Source organism: Ambystoma mexicanum, chromosome 14, assembly GCF_040938575.1.
Source record: "Ambystoma mexicanum isolate Mex_15411 chromosome 14, UKY_AmexF1_1, whole genome shotgun sequence".
NCBI lineage: Eukaryota > Metazoa > Chordata > Amphibia > Caudata > Ambystomatidae > Ambystoma > Ambystoma mexicanum.
The window spans coordinates 410965103-410987059 of record NC_090940.1 but is presented as its reverse complement, the minus strand read 5'-3'; the positions used below and the strand labels follow the sequence as shown (position 1 = coordinate 410987059).

General features: G+C 48.2%; 1 protein-coding gene across 3 annotated transcripts in view; it reads left to right on the top strand.

The window, feature by feature from the left end:
• Window positions 1–21957, top strand: part of KNL1 (kinetochore scaffold 1) — a 1870945-nt gene that overhangs the window by 606563 nt on the left and 1242425 nt on the right. For 2 of the 3 annotated variants that reach the window (XM_069637559.1, XM_069637561.1), the window contains one exon: window positions 298–331. The exons of the other annotated variant lie outside the window; for it this stretch is intronic. In XM_069637559.1, the coding sequence (XP_069493660.1) occupies window positions 298–331 (34 nt within the window). The remainder of the gene's footprint in view (window positions 1–297; window positions 332–21957) is intronic. 3 annotated transcript variants of the gene reach the window in all.

Here is a 21957-nt window from a genome sequence, read left to right as displayed (position 1 = left end):
ATGTAGATGCCCAACCACTGTTTCAGTTTGATTCTTACTTTGTCGATATTTCTCAGCAAAATAATCTTGAATGATGCCATCTTGGTGTTAAGTTCTAAACAAATAGAACTACAGTGAATCTATCACATGGCTTTGGTGCTTGTAGAGTTTGTGCAATATTTTGTGTTTTTAATTTTGTAAGGGCTTCTGCAGGAAAAGTATATTGAAGACAGTTCTTAAATGTATGAATCATGAGGAATCCTGCGGGATGAGTTTAAATTGCTTGTTCGTTAATTTATTCTTCTGGTTTATCCATAGGGAAAACATCCGATTTAAGCAAAGCCACCTTTGAGTAAGTGATAAAACCTTTGTCCTTCTTTCCACAATGAAGACAAACCACTTAATCTTGAGAAACCCATTTGCAGCGATTGTTCACTTTATTTTTGCATAGAGTTCAAGTAGGCAGGCCTTAAAAAACGTTTTTAAAAGTATTTCCATTGAGTAATTGCCTGGTTGAAGTGCTTGCTAACTCTGCTAAAAGCCTGATTAACGTATCTAACTTGGAACTGTCTGCCTATTTCTTGCAACTTCAGAATATGTTTGGATGACTTGCCAAAGTTGAGTGTTCAATACCACACTGATCTTCAAGAATGAATGATTAACTCAGGCCTCAGTTTGTACTGGCCCCTGGTCAGTGCTAATTGGTGTTAACACTTGTGCATAGGCGCGTTACAAATGCCATACCATATCATTTCATTGTCTCTTGGCGTGTAAGAAATTATGTGCTGTATGAATGCGGCAAATTGGAGAGAGCAAGGGCACAAGTGACTTAATGCCTGGCTAGTAACTTATAAGTTGAAATGTTTACCAACGATTTAACTAGTCATAAAGTTTTGTGTGCACTATATTTTCACCTTTTACTTGAAGTGCTCTCTTAGGGACAGGAACCTTGATTTAAACAAGTCTTATTGTCGTCGCGAAAGGAGGTTGTAAAGGTCTACCCAGCTACATAAGAAAATCCCTATTTACTTGTGTGTAGCCAAAAAAGCCTCCAATTCAAATCCTGTGCCAGGATTGCAACAAAAAGCAGTGTTGGTAGTAACATAGGACTTTGGTAGGCAGACATTCTGGACATTTGCATGCCACAAACGTCAATCAAGCCCTTCACTCTTTGCAAGAAGTCTTTTGCCATTTCCGGTGCATGCAAGCCGCTGCAGGATCAGTGAATGAGTTTTGGTTATCTTTAAGATCGGACACTCAAGCCACATTGTCAAATGAGAGCCCTGCTTATTTAGCGAAGGTTGTTGGAAGGCAACTTCACAGATAAGAGTCCAAGTTGGTTCTTAGCCCTCTGGCACCAGTTCTGACAGCAGGTCCTTGATCTCAATAATGCTTCTTCTGCAGATTGAGTGCTTGCTGAGTGCGAGGAAGAGGTCTGAAGGCCATAATTAGGTTTAGTGCAAACCCCTTTCTCAAGGTAGGCAATTGGTCATGGGGAACTGTATGGAGATACAAAGTGAAGCAGTGAATGCTTAAAAATAGAAATCACAGCAAAGCACACAGATGAAACGCCCCCATTTAAGACTAGGAGAAAAGACTCTGAAAGACAAAAAAAAGGGGGCATAGACTGACAAAAGTGCAGGACATTGCATTGTGGTCTGGAGCCAAAACAATTTAGAACAGAGGAATAAGGATGAAACCCCAATGGCCTCAATCAACTGCAATGCTTGATGCAAGAACACGCTGGTGCAGTGCTCTAAGCATGGAATTATTCAAGCATACTGTAAAGATGGTCAAGATAGCAAGTGAGGCACCAAAGTCAGGTTGCGGTGGGGGGGGGGGCAGACCTTGGAAATGGGCCTTCTGCCCTCGGATGCCACCCACCTGCCCACCTAGTAGGATTGAGGAAAGCGAGAGGCCCCTCATGAGACTGCCACTACAGTTGACAGCGCAGACAGGCAGGCTCCCGAGTGAGCTTCAAGCGGTGAGCCTTTCACAGAAGAGACCGGCTCCATAGTCCACAGAAGGAGCATTTTGGTGCAGCGTGGACATTGATAGACGCCACAGGCATACCACAGCTGCAGACTCGCTGACGTTTCCTGTCACTGGCTGACCTTCATGCTCTCTTATGCTGAAATGGGTGGAATGCTGATTTCAGCAGGCCCAACTACTAACCCACTGCGGTGGTCACACTTCACACAGGCAGGGTGAAACTATATATGGAAAACACCCTCAGTAGTCAAGACCTAGATTTGTGTAGCTTCCCAGGTGTTCACTGCCACAGGTTCAATATAAAGGTTTGACTCTTAGGAACATTTTATCCTGCTGCCATTTTGGCACTGGCTCCCCATAACAGTGTTTCGTGCCTCAGTTTCCCGCCTCCACATCCCCCAATCAGCTAGCATTCTGTTGTCCTGATCCAGTGTGCATGCGAGGCCTTTATGTGTCTGATTCCAAAGTTGTACAATAATGTGTCGGTTTGATTTGCTATTTTTCGGAAAGCATGGCCATTGCCAAACAGATCATTGCTTGCTGGATTTCACTGTGCATTAGGGCCTATAATGACCTGCAATCTTGTTTATTCAAGCGATTTGTGTCATTCTACAGAGCTTGCTCTAGCAACTTTCCTTGCTGGACCAACTTCCCATCACTTGCTTGGTTGTCTCTCCGTTCATTTGCCAAGTTTGAGAAGTCCGAAATGAAAGTCGGACACAAAGTTGTCATATTCTCAAGATCAGACATTTTATTAAACAAAAATGGGTTGGGGAAAAATACCTTTCTAGCCCTAGTCTAAAGAGGGGCATCCTTACCTAGAACCTTATAACTAAGGGTCTGTTTGCGTTTGTATGTCGGTTATTAAAGAAAACCTTCCATGTGTCCAAAACGCCATGTTCTGACCTTGCACTCAGCCCTACAGATAAGGGGTCAATCGCCACTTTTACTCCCTAAAAATAGGCAAATACTCCCTATAAAGAAAAATGAAGGGTAAAAATATTCCCAGCAAAAAATAGCAAATGGACACGGTTTGCCTTGAGCCCCTGCTTTCACCCACACAGCTCCATGGATATGTTTGGACCAGTAGTGCACATAGTAACACAGGAAGAAACTACTAATCTTACTGCCTGAGCATAAGAAATAGACGCATCTTTTCAGGTTTATGAGTAACTAGGTGCAAAGGAATACTTGTGTTTTTCAGTTAAAACATTTTTACTCGCTTATATAATACTCCCATTGGGAATTGGACTGATGTTTTTACTCCCTAAAACATTTTTTACTCCCAACTTTAAAAAATAGCGAGTAAAATATTACCACTTCAAAATCTTATCTGGAGCACTGCTCACACTACAAACAAAAATAACAGAGTGCAAGGAAATATCTTTATCTTGATGTTGGCATAAGTGTTCAAAACTAAGTCTAAGGATGACGCCAATTAAAATGTTGTCCAGGGAAAAGGTCCTTGTATCAAGAGGTTGATCCCCTTCCCCTGAATTCTTAGATAGGATGGCAAAAATGTCTTATTTAGCTAACAATTCCTTTGTGTCTTCACTGGACTCGCAAAGTTCTTGTTTAAACACTATGTTCTGTAACAGTATGCCGAATGGAATGTGTCCTCCCACGTAGTCCTCATTTTATGATCTCTTAGTTTCCAGCTTCAGCTGCTTTGGTAAAACAGGTCTTCTCGGCAGAGGGCGCTGTGCGTCTACACGGTCGACCCGATGCCCCTCGAGGGCTTCCAGCTTGGTTGATGTCATCGTGGAGTATATATACCACGCACAGCGCCCGTTGGCTTCCGTTCCATTTTACCACGAATGTGATGGCTTTGAGAATTACAGCACGTTTTAGTTTTCACCAGAAAACCTTACGATATGGCCTCGTCTTCAGCACCTGTTACTCTGAAGACCGGCTTTAAAAAAAGCCTAAAATGTAGCGCCAAAATACCCATCACGGACCTGCATGAAATATGCATCTGGTGCCTGGGCGTCGAGCATGAAACCTCAGACTGTCGATCTTGTCAGTCGATAACAGGTAAGGACCTAAAAGTGCATAAAGCTAAATTGTCAGCGGGTAGGCTTGTCCCAAAATCCCTTTCCACTCCACCGAAATTCATGTTGTCCCATGAGTCGAGCGATTCATCTCATAAAATATCAAAAAAACGATCTCACTCCAGGAGTAGACATTCCTCTTCATCTTCAAAAAAGTTGGAGAAGGCATCGTAGATCACCCTCTTCTTCCTCAGATACTTCTCAGGAAAGAAGCTTAGTCTGCCCGGCCAAATCTTCTACAAAAGATGAGTGTGAAAATTTCCAAAAACAGATTGTTAAAATCCCTTAGAAAGAGGCCTCCCTTCCTCCTAGAAACGCAAAGAAAGTGGCCATGCTCACCTGTACAAGTATAGGGCCAAGGCGAAGCCCAGTCTTAAGCCTAAAACCTCTCGATTCTTCGAGTACTCGACGGGACAAGAAATCATCCAAGACTCTGTCGGGTCATGTATCTCGAAGCATAAGTAGAAGAGTAAGACGTCGATACCATCAACGCACACAAGGGACGCCAAAATCGTCAATACAGTCTATGACCAAGACATTGACGCTGGCAGTGGAGTCATCAACGCCTTTACCTCAAAAACCAAAGGAAAAGGAAAAAACCTTTTACCTTTTAAAAGGACTTTTTCCAGTGTTTAACCTCAATATATGAGGGTTATGAGACATCACATGACACCCCACCTTTTGGCCTTCAATTGGATACTCCTAATATACATAGTGATAATCCTAGTATTCCAGAAAGTTTCATCTCGGAGGAAACCAGAGTCAGGGAGCTACATGATTCCCTACAAACAGCTGGTGGTGTTGACACGTCTCCAGAATTAGACTTTGGAAAGCCAGACCTGGCAGATCATGCTGATGCATCATACAGAAGTCTTATGACTAGGGTTATAGATTTTTTTACAATGGAGTAGACCTGCTCTACCTGTCAAAACATAAGACACCGGAAAGTTTAGTAGTCTAGGCAGCTACATCCACCTCTAAGCAAGCTGCGTACCCTACTATCCTTCCATATAGGGATCATAAATGTATCGATACCTGGGCGAAAAATGTTTTCTGCTGGAAGCATGGCCTTAAAGTCTGCTAACTCTACATGTGCACTGGTAAAGTGTACATTCAGCCTGTGGGACTGTGTAGCTATGGCGACTGAACACATCCCCGAAGGGGAGGAAAGACACGGCTTCATGAACCTGATAAGAGATGGCAAAGAGGCTATGTGTGAGTCTCTTCAGTCAGGCCTGGATGCTGCTGACGGCATCAGCAGAGCCACAGTGGTAAGCACTGTAATACATAGATGTGCGTGGTTGAGGAAGTCAGGATTTGCACCTCACCTACAATCTAGACTCTTCAACATGCCCTTTGACAGCTCTCATTTATTTGGTAATAAGGCTGAAGAAATCCTTGAAAAGCTGCAGACCTCAAAAGCGTCCGCCAAGTCCCTAGGTGCCGCCATCAGGCAGTCAAAGCCATTTCACCCCAGCGGATCATCTTGGAGGGGTAGGTCCTTTTTAGTTTCGATTCCTCAGTTGGAAGAGCGAGAAGACCGGCTGGTCAAAGGCAGAAAAGAAGATTCCCTCGTGGTGGACGAGGGAGAGGTGCAAAGCCTGCCAAAGTAGCAGCGTCTTTACCATCAAACGCTGCTTGAGCTGCCTCAAAACCTCTGAGTTCTTGACTCACGACACCCTGGTAGGAGGCAGACTGTCACAGCATCTGAAATAATGGCAAGTTGTTACTTCGGGATGCATGGGCACTGAAAACAGTAGCCCAAGGTTACTGCCTGCACTTTATACTTAGACCTCAGGATCATCCACCGGGAAGACATTCGCTAAATGTTCCAGATTCATTCCTGTTGCAGGAAGTTTTGAGCCTTCTAGAGAAGTGTGATATAGAGCCAGTAATGGATTGTACATTCCCTATTTCCTGATCCACAGGACGGTGGATTGAGACCCATCTTGGACCTGAGATACTTGAACAAGTTCCTCTGAAAGGACAAGTCCAGGATGGTCACACTTTCTCAAATCCTTTATGCCCCCCAGCTCCAGGATTGGATGGTGTCATTGGACCTTCAGGATGCTTACTTTCATGTGCTAATCCATCACAAGCACGGAAAGTACCTGAGGTTCGCCGTTGTCGGTTCTCATTATCAATTTCGATTTCTGCCATTGGGGCTGACCTCCCCCCCCCCCCAAGGGTTTTCACCCAAGTTAATGGCAGTGGTGGCAGCGAGTTTCAGGCGAAGGGGGGGATTCACTTCTACCCCTACCTGGACGATTAATTGATCAGGGCACATTCACCCGAACAAGCCCTGGAACATTTCGGCATGGGTTTTTTCCTCAATTACAAGAAGTCCCACAGGATACCATCTCAAAAGCTCCAATTCATCGGAGCGGTCCTGGATGCATCCTTGGGAAAGGCCTCCCCACCTGAGGTGAGGGCTCAACACATTCTGCAGATGGTCACCAAATTCCAGTTTGCCCAGCATTTTCCGGCCTTCGTCTTGTTGAGGGTTCCCAGCCTCATGGTATCCTGCATTTTCCTGGTGCCAGAGGCTCGCCTGGACCTACTTCAGGTTCCGAGCAAGGGTGCACAGGATCTCCTGTGGTGGGCCTGTGAGGACAACATTCTGAAGGGGGAACATTTTTGACAACGATGGCCGGAGAGAGCAGTAGTTACGGATGCCTCACTCACGGGGTGGGTAGCCCATGCCAGCGATCTGACAGTCGGCGGTCATTGGCCTCCATCGAAGTTCAAACTACACATCAACCTTTTTAGAGCTGAGGGCAATCAGACTAGCGCTGAAGGCATTTCTGGCCTCTGTACAGAGAAAGAATGTCCTGATAATGACAGACAATACAGTGGCCATGTACTAGCTCAACAAGAGCGGAGGTGTAGGGTCACTACCATTCTGCAGAGAGGCAGTGCAGCTCCGGAACAGGGTAATTCAAGAAAGAATATCCCTGTCGGCAGTTCACCTAGCCGGCAAGGAGAACACAGCGGCGTACGCTATGAGCAGGTAGAGCATGTTCTCCCACGAGTGGGAACTAGCTCAGGAAGTGCTTGAAGAGATATTCACCCTTTGGTGAACCCCGCAAGTGGATCTGTTCGCGACCATTGTCAACCAGAAATGTGAACTGTTTTTCTCCAGGGAACTTCCCCCAAGAGGAGTTCTAGGAGACGAGTTTGTGGTGGACTGGGAATTTCCACTACTGTACGAATTTTCTCCACTCCCCGTCATTCTTCACGTGATCAGGAGGTTGAGAAAATTCAGGAAATCCATGATCCTAATTGCCCCAGATTGGGCCAGGAGGACGTTGTACCCGGACCTTCTGGACATGTCCATCTGCCCTCCAATGCGACTTCCACAAAGAGAGGACCTTCTCTCGCCAGAGGAGGGTCAGGTTCTCCATCGAGAGGTCAAGATACTCAACCTTCACGCATGGTTTCTGAGAGGTTCGGGATATAAGGATTGGGACCTCCCAGATGACGTAATGGAGATTTTGCTTTCAGCCAGAAGGCCAGCAACAAAACATTTATACAGCTGCCGTTGGAACAAGTTCTGCAGCTGGTGTTGGGAAAAGGATGTGGACCCTTTTCAATGTGATATTTCTCCGGTGTTATCTTTTTTGTTACATTTAGCAAATCTGGGGCTCCAGATTGAAACAATGAAGGGGTTATCGGGCATCGCTTCGCATATTCAAGCGCACCGTAGAAGAGGCATCATACTTCAAAATACCTTTAATAACTCTGTTTCTTAAGGGTCTCACAAATGTTTCCTCCTACACCTTTGCAAGTCCCAAATTGGGACCTTAATTTGGTTTTAAAGTTTTTGATGTGTGCTCCTTTTGAGCCACCCCATTCCTGCCCATTAAGGTTGCTAACTTTCAAAACTATTTTGTTAGTTGCATTAACATCAGCCTGCAGGGTGAGTGAGTTGCAAGCCTTATATTGTAAACCTCTGTTTATCACCTTTTGCAAGGTCTGTAAAGTCAAACCCTCATTCCAATGTAGAATTAGAATTACCATTTAGCAAAGAAATGTGCTTCCAATCTTCTATCCACCACCTCATCCTGGCAAGGAAGAGGAAAGATTTCATAAACTTGACCCAAGGATTGCTCTAAGCTTTTATATTTCAAGAATGGCAAAATTACGCCAGCATGACCAACTCTTCATTGGGTATTCAGGACATAAACTAGATCTGTGATTTACCAAACAAACCTTATCCAGATGGATAATACTGGCTATTTCAGAGTGTTACAGGCTAGCTGGAAAAGATCCCCCAGTAGGCTTAAGGGCTCATTCTACTAGGGGCATAGCAACTTCCCTGCCCTTCAGAGGAGAGTTCCTATAAAGGATATCTGTGAGGCAGCTACCTGGTCTAGCATCCACACTTTTACAAGACATTGTCTAGATACGTCTAGCAATGAGGGAAGATTTGGGAAGGCAGTTCTGTGCTTCATTCTGGATAAGTAATAACCTTCAAAATTCATACACCCTCCTCCAAAAATGTAATACTGCGTTGGGAGTCTGTCATAAGATGAGGAGTACTTGGGAGGACAAAATCAATTTGAAGAACAAGTTACTTAACCGTGATAACGTTCTTTCGATTGGATGTTCCTCCCACGTATTCCTCATTGAACCTCCCAGCCTACCCTGCTGTAGAATTTCCAGGCATTAAACTTTATCCTCTTTTAGAGTCTGATAAATTAAAGGCTCTTAATAATGTCGGTAATTCTGCATGTGCGTGGGGTAAAAAACGGAACTCAAGCCAACAGGCGATGTACGTGACAGATATACTCGACGATGACGTCAACCGAGATGGAAGACCTTGAGGGACATTGGTTCGACCGTGTCGACGCAGAGCGCCCTCTACCAAGAAGAAAATGTTTTCCAAAACAGCCGATGCGGGAAACGAAGATATCATAAGATGAGGAATACGTGGGAGGAACATCCAATCGAAAGGACGTTACAGCAGGTAAGTAACTTGTTCTTCTTTAGTATATCTGATAACTTTGCAGATCACCTGGTATACTCCCCTGCCAGGAATCTTCACACAATTTCAGCTGCCTGGTGTACTTGCCTTCCAGAACTTCTCATGTGTTTATACTTGATTGGGGTTTGCTTTTATACTTTGCCTTGTCCACATTCGAACATTCTTATCGAATATCGGATTATTACTTTGCCTTGGCTTCATTCAAACAAACTCTGCCTTTGTACTTCACCTTGTCTGCATTCAAACCAACTTTGCCTTTGCATTTTGCCTTGCTGACGTGCTTGTCAGAATGCCTTGGGTTCCCCAGCTGCTTTGGGCAGACTCACTGTTTCCTTCCAGTGTCTACAATGCTGCTCGCGCATGTGCAGTGTATTTCCTTCACCATTTTTCCAATTTGGAGAGTGTGGATGTTTTTCCAGCATGACTCAGCCAGCTTTCCCCCTCGGTCTGGACTGGAGAATGCTGTTGGGTTGACGGCCCAACCTCTAGGAGCTGCCTGCCGGCTCCCAGTATCTCTACGGCCCTTCCTGCTCTCATGTGGCGTCACTCCTCCTGGCCCAGCGGTTTTCTTCGATTTGCCTGCTCTGTCGGTGTCACAAGTCTCTCCCCTTCTCACATGTTTCTCTTTGCTTGCGACCTTCTTGGATGTAACTTCCTTCTTTCGCACGGTCCGGGATTTATACAGGCCCGTGTGCAGGTCTTCGGATTCCAGCGTGAGGATTGCAAGTCCTACACCAAGTAGCGTTCAAATATCCAGGACCGGGAACCAGGAAGGAAACAGTATCCCAACTTGGAGGCACGGAACGCTGTGAACCGAGCACAGGAGAAATCCAGGAAGATGAGCACAGAAGAAGGTAGTACAAGGAAAGGGGACGGAAAAGGGAGTATAATCAGGAAAATGGGAAACGGGACTCGGATGGAGGCCCCGAGCAAACTCCGGCAACACACGTCTGAGTACTCAAGGCGGTAGCGTTGAGACGCGCAGAGCCGCAGGGGTGTGACTGTTTTGTAGGAAGTTGAACGTAGCGCGTAAAGGCTGGTAAACTGCGTTTCGTATTCAACGGCCATGTTGGAAGGATCACGGAATTCAGTCCTCTATGGGTCAGGGACCACGAAGTCCAGAACGGATGTAATCGGCTGTTCATGACAGTATGCCTCCTCTGAAGCCCCGCACCTCTGGGTTTGCCTGGGTGGATAAGATGATAACTTCGTATCAGCCGGGGGGCATTCATGTTTGAGACGGGTTCCCAGGTGCGCTCACTGGGAGGATATCCCTTCCATTCGACCAAATACTGTATTTGACCTTGTCGGTACCTGGAGTCACAAATTCTAGAGACCTTGTATTCAAGTTGGTTATCGACAATCACTGGAGTAGATCTTGGAGCAGTTTGAGTGGACTGTACATATGGTTTTAACAGAGAAGTGTGGAAGACTGGATGAATCATTTTCCACGACTCTGGTAGTTGGAGTCGAAAGGCCACTGGATTAACAATTTCCTTTATGGAAAAAGGTCCATAATACCTGGGAGCCAATTTATTTGGTCTTAGGTGACGAGGAAGGAGTTTCGAAGATAGCCAAACCTTATCTCTTATTGAATAAGAAGGACCAGGCCTTCTTTTGGTGTCTGCATATTGTTTAGCATCTTTTCGGGCCTTTTCCAGGTGTTCCTTTGCTTCTTTGTGTTCATTGATCAGTGTTTCAATCCAGGAATCGACCGCAGGAACTGGGGTAGGATGTGGGAGAACGGATGGTAGAACTGAAGGGTGACATCCTTGGCTATAAAAGAAAGGGCTTTTCTTGATAGCTGAATGATCCGAATTGTTGTAAGCGAATTCGGCCACAGGTATCAAGAGTGACCAATCATCCTGGAATTTGGTGGCGAAGCAGCGAAGATACTGTTCCAGGGTTTGGTTTACTCGTTCTGTAACTCCATTGGTCTGTGGATGATAGCCCGAGGACAAGGCACGTTGGATCCCAAATATCCAACATAGTAGTTTCCAAAAGTGGGATATGTACTGGGACCCTCTGTCGGAAATTATTTTGAAAGGTAGCCCATGAAGCCGGAATATGTGTTTTAGAAAAATCCCAGCTGGTTCAGATGAGGATGGCAGTTTGTATAGAGGTGTAAAATGAGCCATATGTGTGAACTAATCAATGGTAACCATTATGGTTGTGTATCCTCTGGAAGGAGGTAATTCCACGATAAAATCTGTGGCAATGATTTCCCATGGTTTTGTTGGTATTGCTGGTTGGTGTAGGAGACCTGCTGGTTTTCTATTATCATGCTTATTCTGATTACAAACTGCACAGGTCTGGACATAGGTTATTATGTCATCTTTCATCCTTGGCCACCAGAATTGTCTCTGTATAAGACGGAGGGTGTTGGAGATTCAACAGTGTCCTGAATGGAGGGTATCATGGCATAGGTTTGTGATCTTATGTCTCAGCCCTGGAGTGGGAATGGCTAGCCGTGTATCCTTGAATAGGTATCAGTCTTTTATCTTGAGATTCCATCGATTGTCTCTTTTAAACTCCTTCCAAAGTTCGGAGGACTGAGTTTTGGCTTGAATATCCTCCAGGAGAGGAACGGCTTGAGCTACGAATATTGTGTTTGGAAACATCTTGGGAAAGGTCCGCTCCTCAAGGGGTTCATAATCAGGTCGTCTGGATAAAGTGATGGATTTGAAATTGATATTGGGCAAAAAAGAAGGGCCAGCGGGCCTGACGTCTGTTTCTGCACTCCAGGGATTGTAGGACTTGTAGATTCCGATAGTCCGTATGGACTTGTACTGGGTGTTTGGCTCCCAGAAGGAGATGGTGCCAGTCAGTGAAGGCTTGTCGAATGGCTAGCAACTCCTTCTCCAGGACGGAATAATGAGTTTCACTGGGAGTCAAAGTCCGGGAGAGATAGGCAATGGGGTGTTCTATCTTGTCATCAAGTTCTTGTTTCAGAACTGCTCCGATGGCGTAGTTGGATGCATCAGTCTCAACAAGGAAGGGACGGTCTGTGTCGGGTTGAGCCAGGATGGGGGCTTGTGTGAACTCCGACTACAACCGTTGAAACACTGAGTCTTGAGATGAGGACCAGTGAAATGGGGTGTCTTTCTTTAATAGTGACAATGGGATGCACAATATCAGAAAATGCGGGTATAAATTTCCTGTAAAAGTTAGCGAGCCCCAAGAAGGATTGAATTTGTTTCACAGTGGTAGGAACCGGCCAAGATAAGATGGAATCAACCTTGGAAGAATCCATTCCAATACCCTTTGGGCTAAGAACAATTCCAAGATAGTGAACAGTTGATACATGGAAAAGGCATTTTTCAGGTTTGGCCAGGAGCTTATGTTCTTGTAAACGCTGTAAAACTGCCTTAACGTGTTCTTCATGTTTCCGAGGTTCCTTGGAGTAAATCAGCATGTCGTCTAGGTATACAATGACGAAAAGGAACAACATGTCAGAAAAGACCCAATCCATGAAACGTTGGAAAATTGCGGGGGCATTAGCAAGTCCAAAGGGCATAACCAGATACTCAAAGTGGCCAAAGGGTGTTCTGAAGGCTGTTTGCCATTCATCACCTTCTTTTATACGAATGAGATGGTAGGCACCCCTGAGATCTAGTTTTGTGAAGATGACTGCACCCCTCACAGCTTCCAGGATGTCCCAAATAAGAGGTAATGGGTAACGGTCCTTGAGGGTGCATTGGTTAAGGCCACGGTAATCCAAACATGGTCTAAGCTCCTTGGAATCTTTCTTGGGAACGAAGAAGAGGGAAGCTCCTGCTGGGGACTTGGAGGGTCGAATAGTTCCATTTGTCAAGTTGGTGTCCAGATACTCCCAGAGGGCCCTTTTTTCAGGTTCGGATAGAATGAACATTCTTCCGAAGGAAATCTCTGCTGAAGGCTCGGTGTCAATGGCACAATCCTCAGGTCTGTGGGGTAGAAGAGACTGAACAATGGCTGTTGAGAAGACATCTGAGTATGTCTGGTAAGCCTGGGGAATCAGGATAATGTTGGAGACAGTTGCTGGGAATTGCTGGGTTTCTTGGAAGTCTTCTAAGGGACTTGGTAAGGTGGTAGGAGACAAACAATGGGACATAATATGTTCTGAACCAAGAAACAAGGAGCCCTCTGCCCAATTGATGTAGGGATTGTGTTTCTGCAGCCAGGGCATGCCTAGAACCATGGAATAGTGGGCAGATCATATGATGTCAAAACTAATCCTCTCTTGGTGGTTGTTTATTGAAAGAAGAATCTCTTTGGTCTGGTGGGTTATGGGTTCTGAAGACAAGGGTTTCCCATCAGTAGCTTCAACAGGTTGCATTGTCTCTTTTGTTTCGCAGGGAATGTGATGACTGATGACCCAATCATGATCTATGAATATGCCCGTGGCTCCGCAATCCACTAAAGCCAGGATGGGGTAGGAAGATGCTTGGAAGATGACAGGAATGCCTGTAGAATCACAAGATTATTATGTCCTGGGGAGTTCAAGGAAGGAATTGGTGAGGAGCAGACATCTTTCTCCCGAAACTGTGCCCCACTTATGATCGGGAGCTGGCGTTTCCCGAACGCCGAGGTGGTGCTAAAGGGCACTCTCTTACAAGGTGTTTATCAGAGGCACAATACATGCACATTCCGGTAATAATCCGACGCATCCTTTCTTGTGGGGTAATAGGTCCTCGGAAGGCTCCTAGATGCATGGGTTCTGGGTCCGGGGCTGGAGTTGCAGCGGTTTCTTGTTTGTATGTGTGGTCAGTAGCTGCCTTTGGGGATGTTGGCTTAGACTTCCTTTTCTCTGCCTTTCTTTCCTGGATCCGGAAATCAATTTGTATGGAGAGGTCCATGAGAGCTTGGAAAGAGCTTGGGCGGGCTACCCTGGCTAACTCGTCCTTTATCTCGTCATTTAGGCCTCTTCGAAAGAGGGTGAAGCTGGCTTCTTGGGACCAATCGGCCTCTTTTACTAATTGTTTAAAGCGGGTCACATACGTGAGCATATCCTGGGACCCTTGTTGGAATTCAAGCAGTCTTTCTTGAGCACTGTAAACAAATTCTGGGCGATCAAACATGGCTTTAAGGGCTTCCACAAACCCATCGTAATCATCCAGGAGTGCGCCGCCCGTATTGACTAGGGGGGTTGCCCAGGTCAGGGCATTGCCCTTGAGGTGTGATATCATAAATCCCACCTTTGCTCTTGGGGTGGAAAAGTAGTATGGCTTGAAGGTAAAATGTACTAAACAGGAATCAAGGAAGGCACGGAGGGTTTTTGAGGAGCCAACGTATTTGTCCACTACTCCTCCCAACAAGACACTTTCTTTGACTGCAGAGTCACAAGATAAGACTGACTGCTTTAATGCAGCGTTCTCTGCCTTAAGGTTCTGACTTCAGTGGTTAACTCCTGCATACCTCGCATGAGGTCTTGAACCGCGGCTTCCATCTTTGTATTTATATCAGGTTTAATGTGTCTCAATCTGTCACAAGTCTCTCCCCTTCTCACCTGTTTGTTTTTGCTTGCGACCTTCTTGAATGTGACTTATTTCTTTCGCACGGTCCGGGATTTATACAGGCCCGTGTGCAGGTCTTCGGATTCCAGCGTGAGGATTGCAAGTCCTACGCCAAGTAATGTTCAAATATCCAGGACCGGGAACCAGGAAGGACACAGTAGCCTAACTCGGAGGCACGGAACGCTGTGAACCAAGCACAGGAGAAATCCAGGAAGATGAGCACGGAAGAAGGTAGTACAAGGAAAGGGGACGGAAAAGGGAGTATAATCAGGAAAATGGGAAACGGGACTCGGAAGGAGGCCCCGAGCAAACTCCGGCAACACACGTCTGAGCACTCAAGGTGGTAGCGTTGAGACTTGTAGAGCCGCGGGGGCGTGACTGTTTTGTAGGAAGTTGAACGTAGCGCGTAAAGGCTGGTAAGCTGCATTTCGTATTCAATAGCCATGTTGGAAGGATCATGGAATTCAGTCCTCTATGGGTCAGGGACCACGAAGTCCAGAACGGACGTAATTGGCGGTTCATGACAGTCAGTGTACCTCGCATTCTGCTCGATTTGACAGTGCGTTACCATCTTTAAATGTCCCATGCATGGAAGGCTTGGAGAAAAAACCAGTCTGCACGTTGTAGTTTGAGCACCTGGCACAAACTCCTTCATCCTCCTCCTCGTCTCAGCACCTGCGGGACTATGGGAGTTGAGTCCATGGATGTCATTGGACTTTTAACTCTTAAAATGTTTTTTCAGTTCCATTAGAAACAAAAGGTGGTATGTATGGGTTGTTGGTGTTTGGGTTAGAGTGGGAAGCCTGACCAGAATGACAATAGGCCATTAAGAACTCTAGAATCAGAGGGCCTTCCTCATGGGAACTAGGGGGATACCGCGTCTTCGCCAATGTAGTCAAAACATCTCCCCGATAGTTGTCTCCTCCCATGTGATTCTCCATCATAGAAACGCCCCCAGGGTCAGGATCAGGTAGCGACTGCCGTCTCATGGCCACATGGGAGGGGGTCACCGCCGGGGAATCAGTGATGGCTCGACTGGATTCATCACACAATCATTACTGCCTGCTAGGTAGGGTGAACACCTATTTTAGGCTGTCTGTTTTACAACATTTTCCTATCAAGGAGTGGAATTATGACTCTGGACCCCGGGATACTGCAGAAATTATATTTTATTCTTCAAGAAAGCAAACAAAAGAAATGTCCTTAAGTACTTGACGGTTCCTTCACTGTCAAGTTTCCCTTCTTGGGAAGTAGAAAATTGTTTTCCTTAGTTTTCTGTTATTCCTTGGTGTCCGGATAGGCCCACCATTCACTCCTTCTCCTTGCGTCCTCTCCAACGTTGTATAATGAGCACAACACAGCGGGTGAGTTTGAGGGCTTTTGTTTCCCTTGCCTGACTCACTTCCCCACCAATCAGATGTGACACCGCCTAGCAGGCCTTTCATTGGTTGCTCTTGCTGTGTCCCGCCTCCCTTAAAGGCTGCCGCCCATCTCCATACTTTTAATTTTCCCCGGTAGTCTGGTGTGGCGTGTCCGAAGCCCGTCACGCCTAGATTCCCTTGGCTTTTTGGAGGCGTCCAATAAGTGAGATTCCTGGTCTCTTCACTTCAGCGCGGTGACCCACTCTGTCCCCGGAGACGGGCTCGCCCTGCCGGCAGTGCCGCCTCTCCACACGATCCCGCCTAGGCAGCGAGACCACACGTTTATTGCCGTCTGCACGGCCTCTCTGCAAGGTAAGGGCAGTTTGTTGTGGTGGTTCTGCTTCTGCACGCCGTGACGGCTCTTCCCAATATATACAATGGCTCCTTCCATGTCCAGCATCACCCCTCCATTTGTGTATGGTGTTTGGGTTCCCAGCTGTTTTATGGTAGCTCCGTCCTGCGACCCCCCTTCTTGGTCCCCCTTTACATGTCTCCACATCACAAAAGGGTTCTCCATAACCGTGTGCCTACTATCCAGTACTTTGGTACTGCTTTCGTTGTATTTCTGAGGCTTAGACAGTTGAGAATATTTATTATAGTTAAGTTATTATAGGCAAACTGTCTTCTCTTCTGTAATAGTCTTACTGAAGAGGATACTCTCCCTACCACTGACCCTTTGATCACCCTCCAAATGAGCCCTCAATTATTTTACCATTCCCTTTTGCCTCCAGGCATGGTAAATTGGGTGGGAGTGAAATATGATGGCATGTGTGGTGACATTTAGGCATCCAGTGACATTCAGCGCTAGTGACTACTGGGATGTGTGAGGGGTCAGTAATGCAAGGCAGACAACTGTTTGATGATTTATCAAAACATGCCATTTTATTCTCAAAAGAAATATGATAAAATATGCCTCACTGTCCCTACTCTGCTGAGGATTTCCCTGTGTAACTAAAGCTAAAGGGAAACACTCAACAGGATAACTGGCCTTCACACTAAACAACAATTACACAAAGGAAATGTATGGCTATGCAACATGACATGAACAACTTTCAGTTTCTGTTCTGGATAATTTCCCTTCCCCAGGATTCAAAGTAAATTCTGCTAATGTTCAACCACAGAAAGAAATCTCTCAAATCAGTTCTTGATGTTTCAAAGTAAATGTTAACCAAAGTTCCAATGATGGCAAATATATACACTTTGGTGAAGTATCCACTTTCCAATCCCACCAAATAGCACCGTTGGTAATCCCAGCCACAAAGCTTTGTCACCTCTTCAAGAAGACTTGCCACAGTTCAAAAGAAATGTAATATCCACAACTGTAATTGATATAGTTCTTGGTCAAGTTAGTATTTTCTTAGTTACAGTTTTAGCATTCACAATGTTATATGTGTCAGGGTGACTTCTCAGTGCTTTTGTTCTGCTGCCACTTCAACAACTTCACTTCTACTTTATTTACTATGAGAATAGTCACTTTTGTCTCACAGTGCTCCATTTGATTTTGACTGCTACACTATTGCATCTACTGACAACCAGATATACCACCACAGCTTCAGTAATTTTGTCTTCTAGACAGGCTTAAAGTACTTAAACACCTTCAAGGAGGCAAAGCACTCTTCCTCTGAATTAACCCTCTTAGAAAAGGGCAGCATCTTTGCCTCTTGTCTATCGGCCACAATACCAACCTGGGTTTGCCTTTAAGACTCACTTCTGTCTTCCACAGTTTGTGGAATTACAGGTTGTGTCAACTTCAAAATAGGCTTTACAAGCAGCCAGTTTTCCTTCCCCAGCCTTGCCTGCACCTTTGTTAGCTATCAGCTAAAGTAATTTCCCAGAAGTCTTGGTGCCACTCTCTTAGCTTCAGGTAAAGCTTGCACACTCAAAGTTTAAAGATTGGTATTGAATTATATTTTCAGATGAAAGTGAAGGATAGAGTTCAGTCCTCCTTTGGGAATCGCAATCGGGCACATGCGACCACTCCTTGATGTAGTCTTTACAAGTTAAAGGTTTCAACAATTGTGTTATCAAGGTTTTCAATACATTTGCAGCGTTCACTCTTCCAAATTAGTGACACAAGACCACTCCTTCAGACAGTAACACTCTTTTAAAGGTTGAACAATGGATTTCTCCAGCATGGGGTCTGGCATGGATTCACATGCTCATGAATATTCCCCGTCGTCAGGCTGGGAATCCTCGGTAAAGAAAAAACCAGTATCAGTTTCGTTTCTGATCTGTCTTTCGTAGTAATAACCAATCACTGGTCTCTGCGTCATACTGACCACAGCCAATGACTGCCCTCTACTAAAGCACCGCCTCTGGCAGCCATCTTCAGATTTTTACCGCACGTTCATGTGTTGGGATCCTCGTGCTATTGCTCTCGAGCGTTAGTGCTATTTTTTCATGTTTTTTTCTCAAAAACTTCGTTTTTTCGGTCAAAAGAGCCTCAAGCTCCACCGACTCTCCATCTGATCAACGGGGACCCGTTTCGGATTCGTCTGCGCCCCTCAAGGGTGAAGATTTTGTCGAGCTACGCTTTTGGAGGACTCCAGAAGTTTCTCAGGCCCGGCCATGGCCCAGGAGAAGGGAAGCTCGACGCCCGGAAAGCTGTTCAGGGTCTGCCCTGGATGCCAGCTGCAGAACGTCTTCAAGGAGGACGAACACTCTTTTTGTCTTTACTGCCTACATGAGGACAAGACGCACGTGGAGAAGAACTGTGCGTTTTGCGGCAACATGTCGGAGCGGACCATGAAGGACCGCCATCAACGTCTCGCCAACTGGCTAGAAGGGAAGAGCCCGTCTGGCGAGAAGAAGAGGAAGAAATCCGAGCGGTCTTCTAAGACCTTTGAGGACGCCCCGGCGACGGGGGTCCAACATAAGGCCAAGCACCGCGAGTCCGCTGGCACCGGGAGCGCCGAACGGTCGGGCTCTACGGGCGCCAGGCAAGGCGCACCCTCCCCGGCACCATCAACCACGAGCCAACGCTCTGGGTCGGGTAAGAGGAAGGCCGAGCACCCGGCGAAGCTCCTGGAGCGGCCCCGGTCGAGCTCGAAGGCGGAGGGGGCGCGAGGCAGTGTCCCCCCCTCAAGGATAAGGCGGTGAGCGCACCTAAGGTGGTGAAGGCCTTAATCCATCCGGCCAAGCCCTCTATCGAAACTGTCGCGGCGGCCCTGGCTCAGCCTGTGGAGGCTACACCAGTGGTGGCGACCTCGGGGCTCAGAGTCTCCCTGCCACCTCGGAGGGAGTCCTCTTTTGTGCCCATCGATAGGACCCCCGTGAAATCCCCCGTGGGGAAGAAAAAGGGGGGGGGGCAGGGCGTCGTCGTAGATTCGGCCTCAACCTCGGAGGAGGAGCTGGTCGAGGTCTTAAGCCACGGCCTCGGCGTGGAAGAAGACCGGCCCGTCGGGATGGACCCCGACGCAGGTGACGACGACATCGTCGAGGGTACCGACGGGGCCCCTGATCGCCCGTCGGATTCCCCTCTGCCAGCGCCGCGAGACAACTCGGCGGCCATTTTGTTGGCTATACAGTCCTTATGCTCTGAGATAAGGACGAGACTACCGTTGCCGACGGAACCTCTCCCGTCGGGGGACCCAGAACCGGGACCTTCTGGTGTTCCCCCTACCAAGAAAAGAAGGATCCACCCTCCACCTCCTTTTCAGCCGTCGCGCCCCTTCCAGCCCTCCTCCCCGTCCACCCGAGGGGATGATACGGGGACTGACACGGCAGCGACGGGTACGGACGACGAGGTATACGACGAGGATGTACCGTCGTCGCCCCCCACCAGGGCTTCTCCGCCCGACGAGATTGGATCGTTCCACTCAATGATCGCCAGGGCATCCAAGCTTTTCCAACTCTGCCCTGAGGAGAAGAAGAAGGAAGGTTTCCTTTATCAGCGGCGTGAGGCCAAGAGGAAGACGGTCCTCGCGGTGCCTCTATTGGACGACATTTGGGATGAGGGCCTCACCCTCCTCAAGAACCCGTCCACGACGCCAGCTAGAAGAGACCGGTACGAGAAAAAGTACCGGGTCCCGGACACGGCCCCCCTGTGCCTCCGGGCGCAGCCTACCCCGGACTCCGTCGTCTCCGCGGCGGCCAGGAAAAAAGCAGGGGGGGGTGCGGCCTCCACATCGACTTCCCCACCGGACGGCGAGGGAAAGAAATTGGACGCTATGGGACGCAGAGTCATCTCGTCTGCAGCGACGACAATTAAAGCTGCCAACGCCTTGGCTATCGTGGCCCGATACGACAGGGAGCTCTGGTACAAACTGGCTCCCCTGCTGGACTTCTTGCCGGACGACAAGAGGGCAGAGGCCCTGGAGATCCTGCAGGAAGGTGAGGTGGCTTCGGACCACGCCATTACCGTTGCGACGGACATCGCCGACACTGGGTTCCGCCAGTTGGGCAACGGCGTTTGCCTTAGGCGGCGTGGATGGCTCAAGGCTACGGACTTCCGTCAAGACGTTCAGACCAGAGTCCTGGACATGCCCTTCGATGGGAACAACCTGTTTGGGAAAACGGTGGACGATTCCCTTCAGGCCATTAAAGCGGACACCGAGACGGCCCGGGCCCTTGGAGTTCTGCAACAACGACAAATGCCCTTTCGGAGCAGCGGAGGCAAGGGCGCCTCCAAAGGTTCCGGCGGCGGTTTCTCCTCCTACCGTCAAGCGGCCCGCTCGTCATCTCAGGAGGCCTACAGAGGACGAGGCAAGCCTGGCGGACCCCGCCGTCGTCGCCAAGGACAAGGCGCTAAAGCCTCGTCGAAGCAGGATTGAACCGGCCGGGGGGTCGGGCCCCCACCGAAGCACCCCGGTGGGAGGCCGGCTGGCGAGCTTCGTCAGCGTGTGGGAGTCCATCTCCACCGACCGTTGGGTGCTGGACGCCTTGGCCCGGGGCCACGCGCTCGAGTTTCAAAGAAAGTGTCCGCGCGTCCCCCCCGTGGCCAGGAAAGAACTTCACGTCCCTCAACTTCTCCTGGAGGTGAAGGCGATGCTCAAGAAGGGCGCCATCGAACTCGTCCCAAAGAGGCTTCGGGGCTCCGGAGTCTACTCGAGATACTTCCTCGTGAAGAAGAAGACGGGGGGATGGCGCCCCATCCTGGACCTGCGACGTCTGAACAAGTTCATCAAGGCGCAAAAGTTCCGGATGGTCACCCTCCAGCACGTCCTGGGTCAGCTGGAGGAAGGAGACTTCCTGTCGTCGTTGGATTTGGAGGATGCCTACTTCCATATTCCCATCTTGAAGGGGCACCGAAAATTCCTCAGGTTTGTGGTCCAAGGGCGGCATTACCAGTTCAAAGCCCTCCCCTTCGGTCTACGGTCGGCACCCAGGGTGTTCACCAAGTGCCTCGCACCGGTGGCGGCTCAGCTGCGCCGCGAAGGGATCCACGTCTACCCCTACCTGGACGACTGGCTCATCCGAGCCAAGACAAGGGAGCTCGCCGTGGTCCACACGGCAAGGACCGTCCAACTTCTCACGGACCTGGGATTCTCCGTGAACTACGCCAAATCCCACCTGGTACCCGCGCAAGACACTCTGTTTCTGGGAGCGAGGCTCAACACATTGTCCCTTCGGGCCTCCCCGTCGGAGGAGAGGACCAGGACCATCTTGGGCAAGGTGCAGCGCATGTTGGTGGCCGACGCGGCCAAGGTGAGGTCCATCAAGTCCCTCCTCGGAATGATGTCTTCCTGCATCTACCTCATTCCCATGTGCAGGCTCCGGATGCGCCCGTTGCAGGAGTTCCTGGACGCGCGCTGGATCCAAACGACGGGCAACTTCGAGGAAAGGATCACACTCGACGAGAGTTTCCGACGAGCGATCCGGTGGTGGGGCACCCGCGCGCACCTGACGGCGGGCATGGACTTCCAGACCCCAGCCCACCAGAAGACAGTGACCACGGATGCCTCCCTGGAAGGGTGGGGAGCGCACACCGAAAATCTGCACGCAAGGGGCCTTTGGCTCCCGACGGAGAAATCCTTACATATCAACGTCCTGGAGCTCCGTGCAGTGTTTTGGGCCCTCAGGTCCTTCCTTCC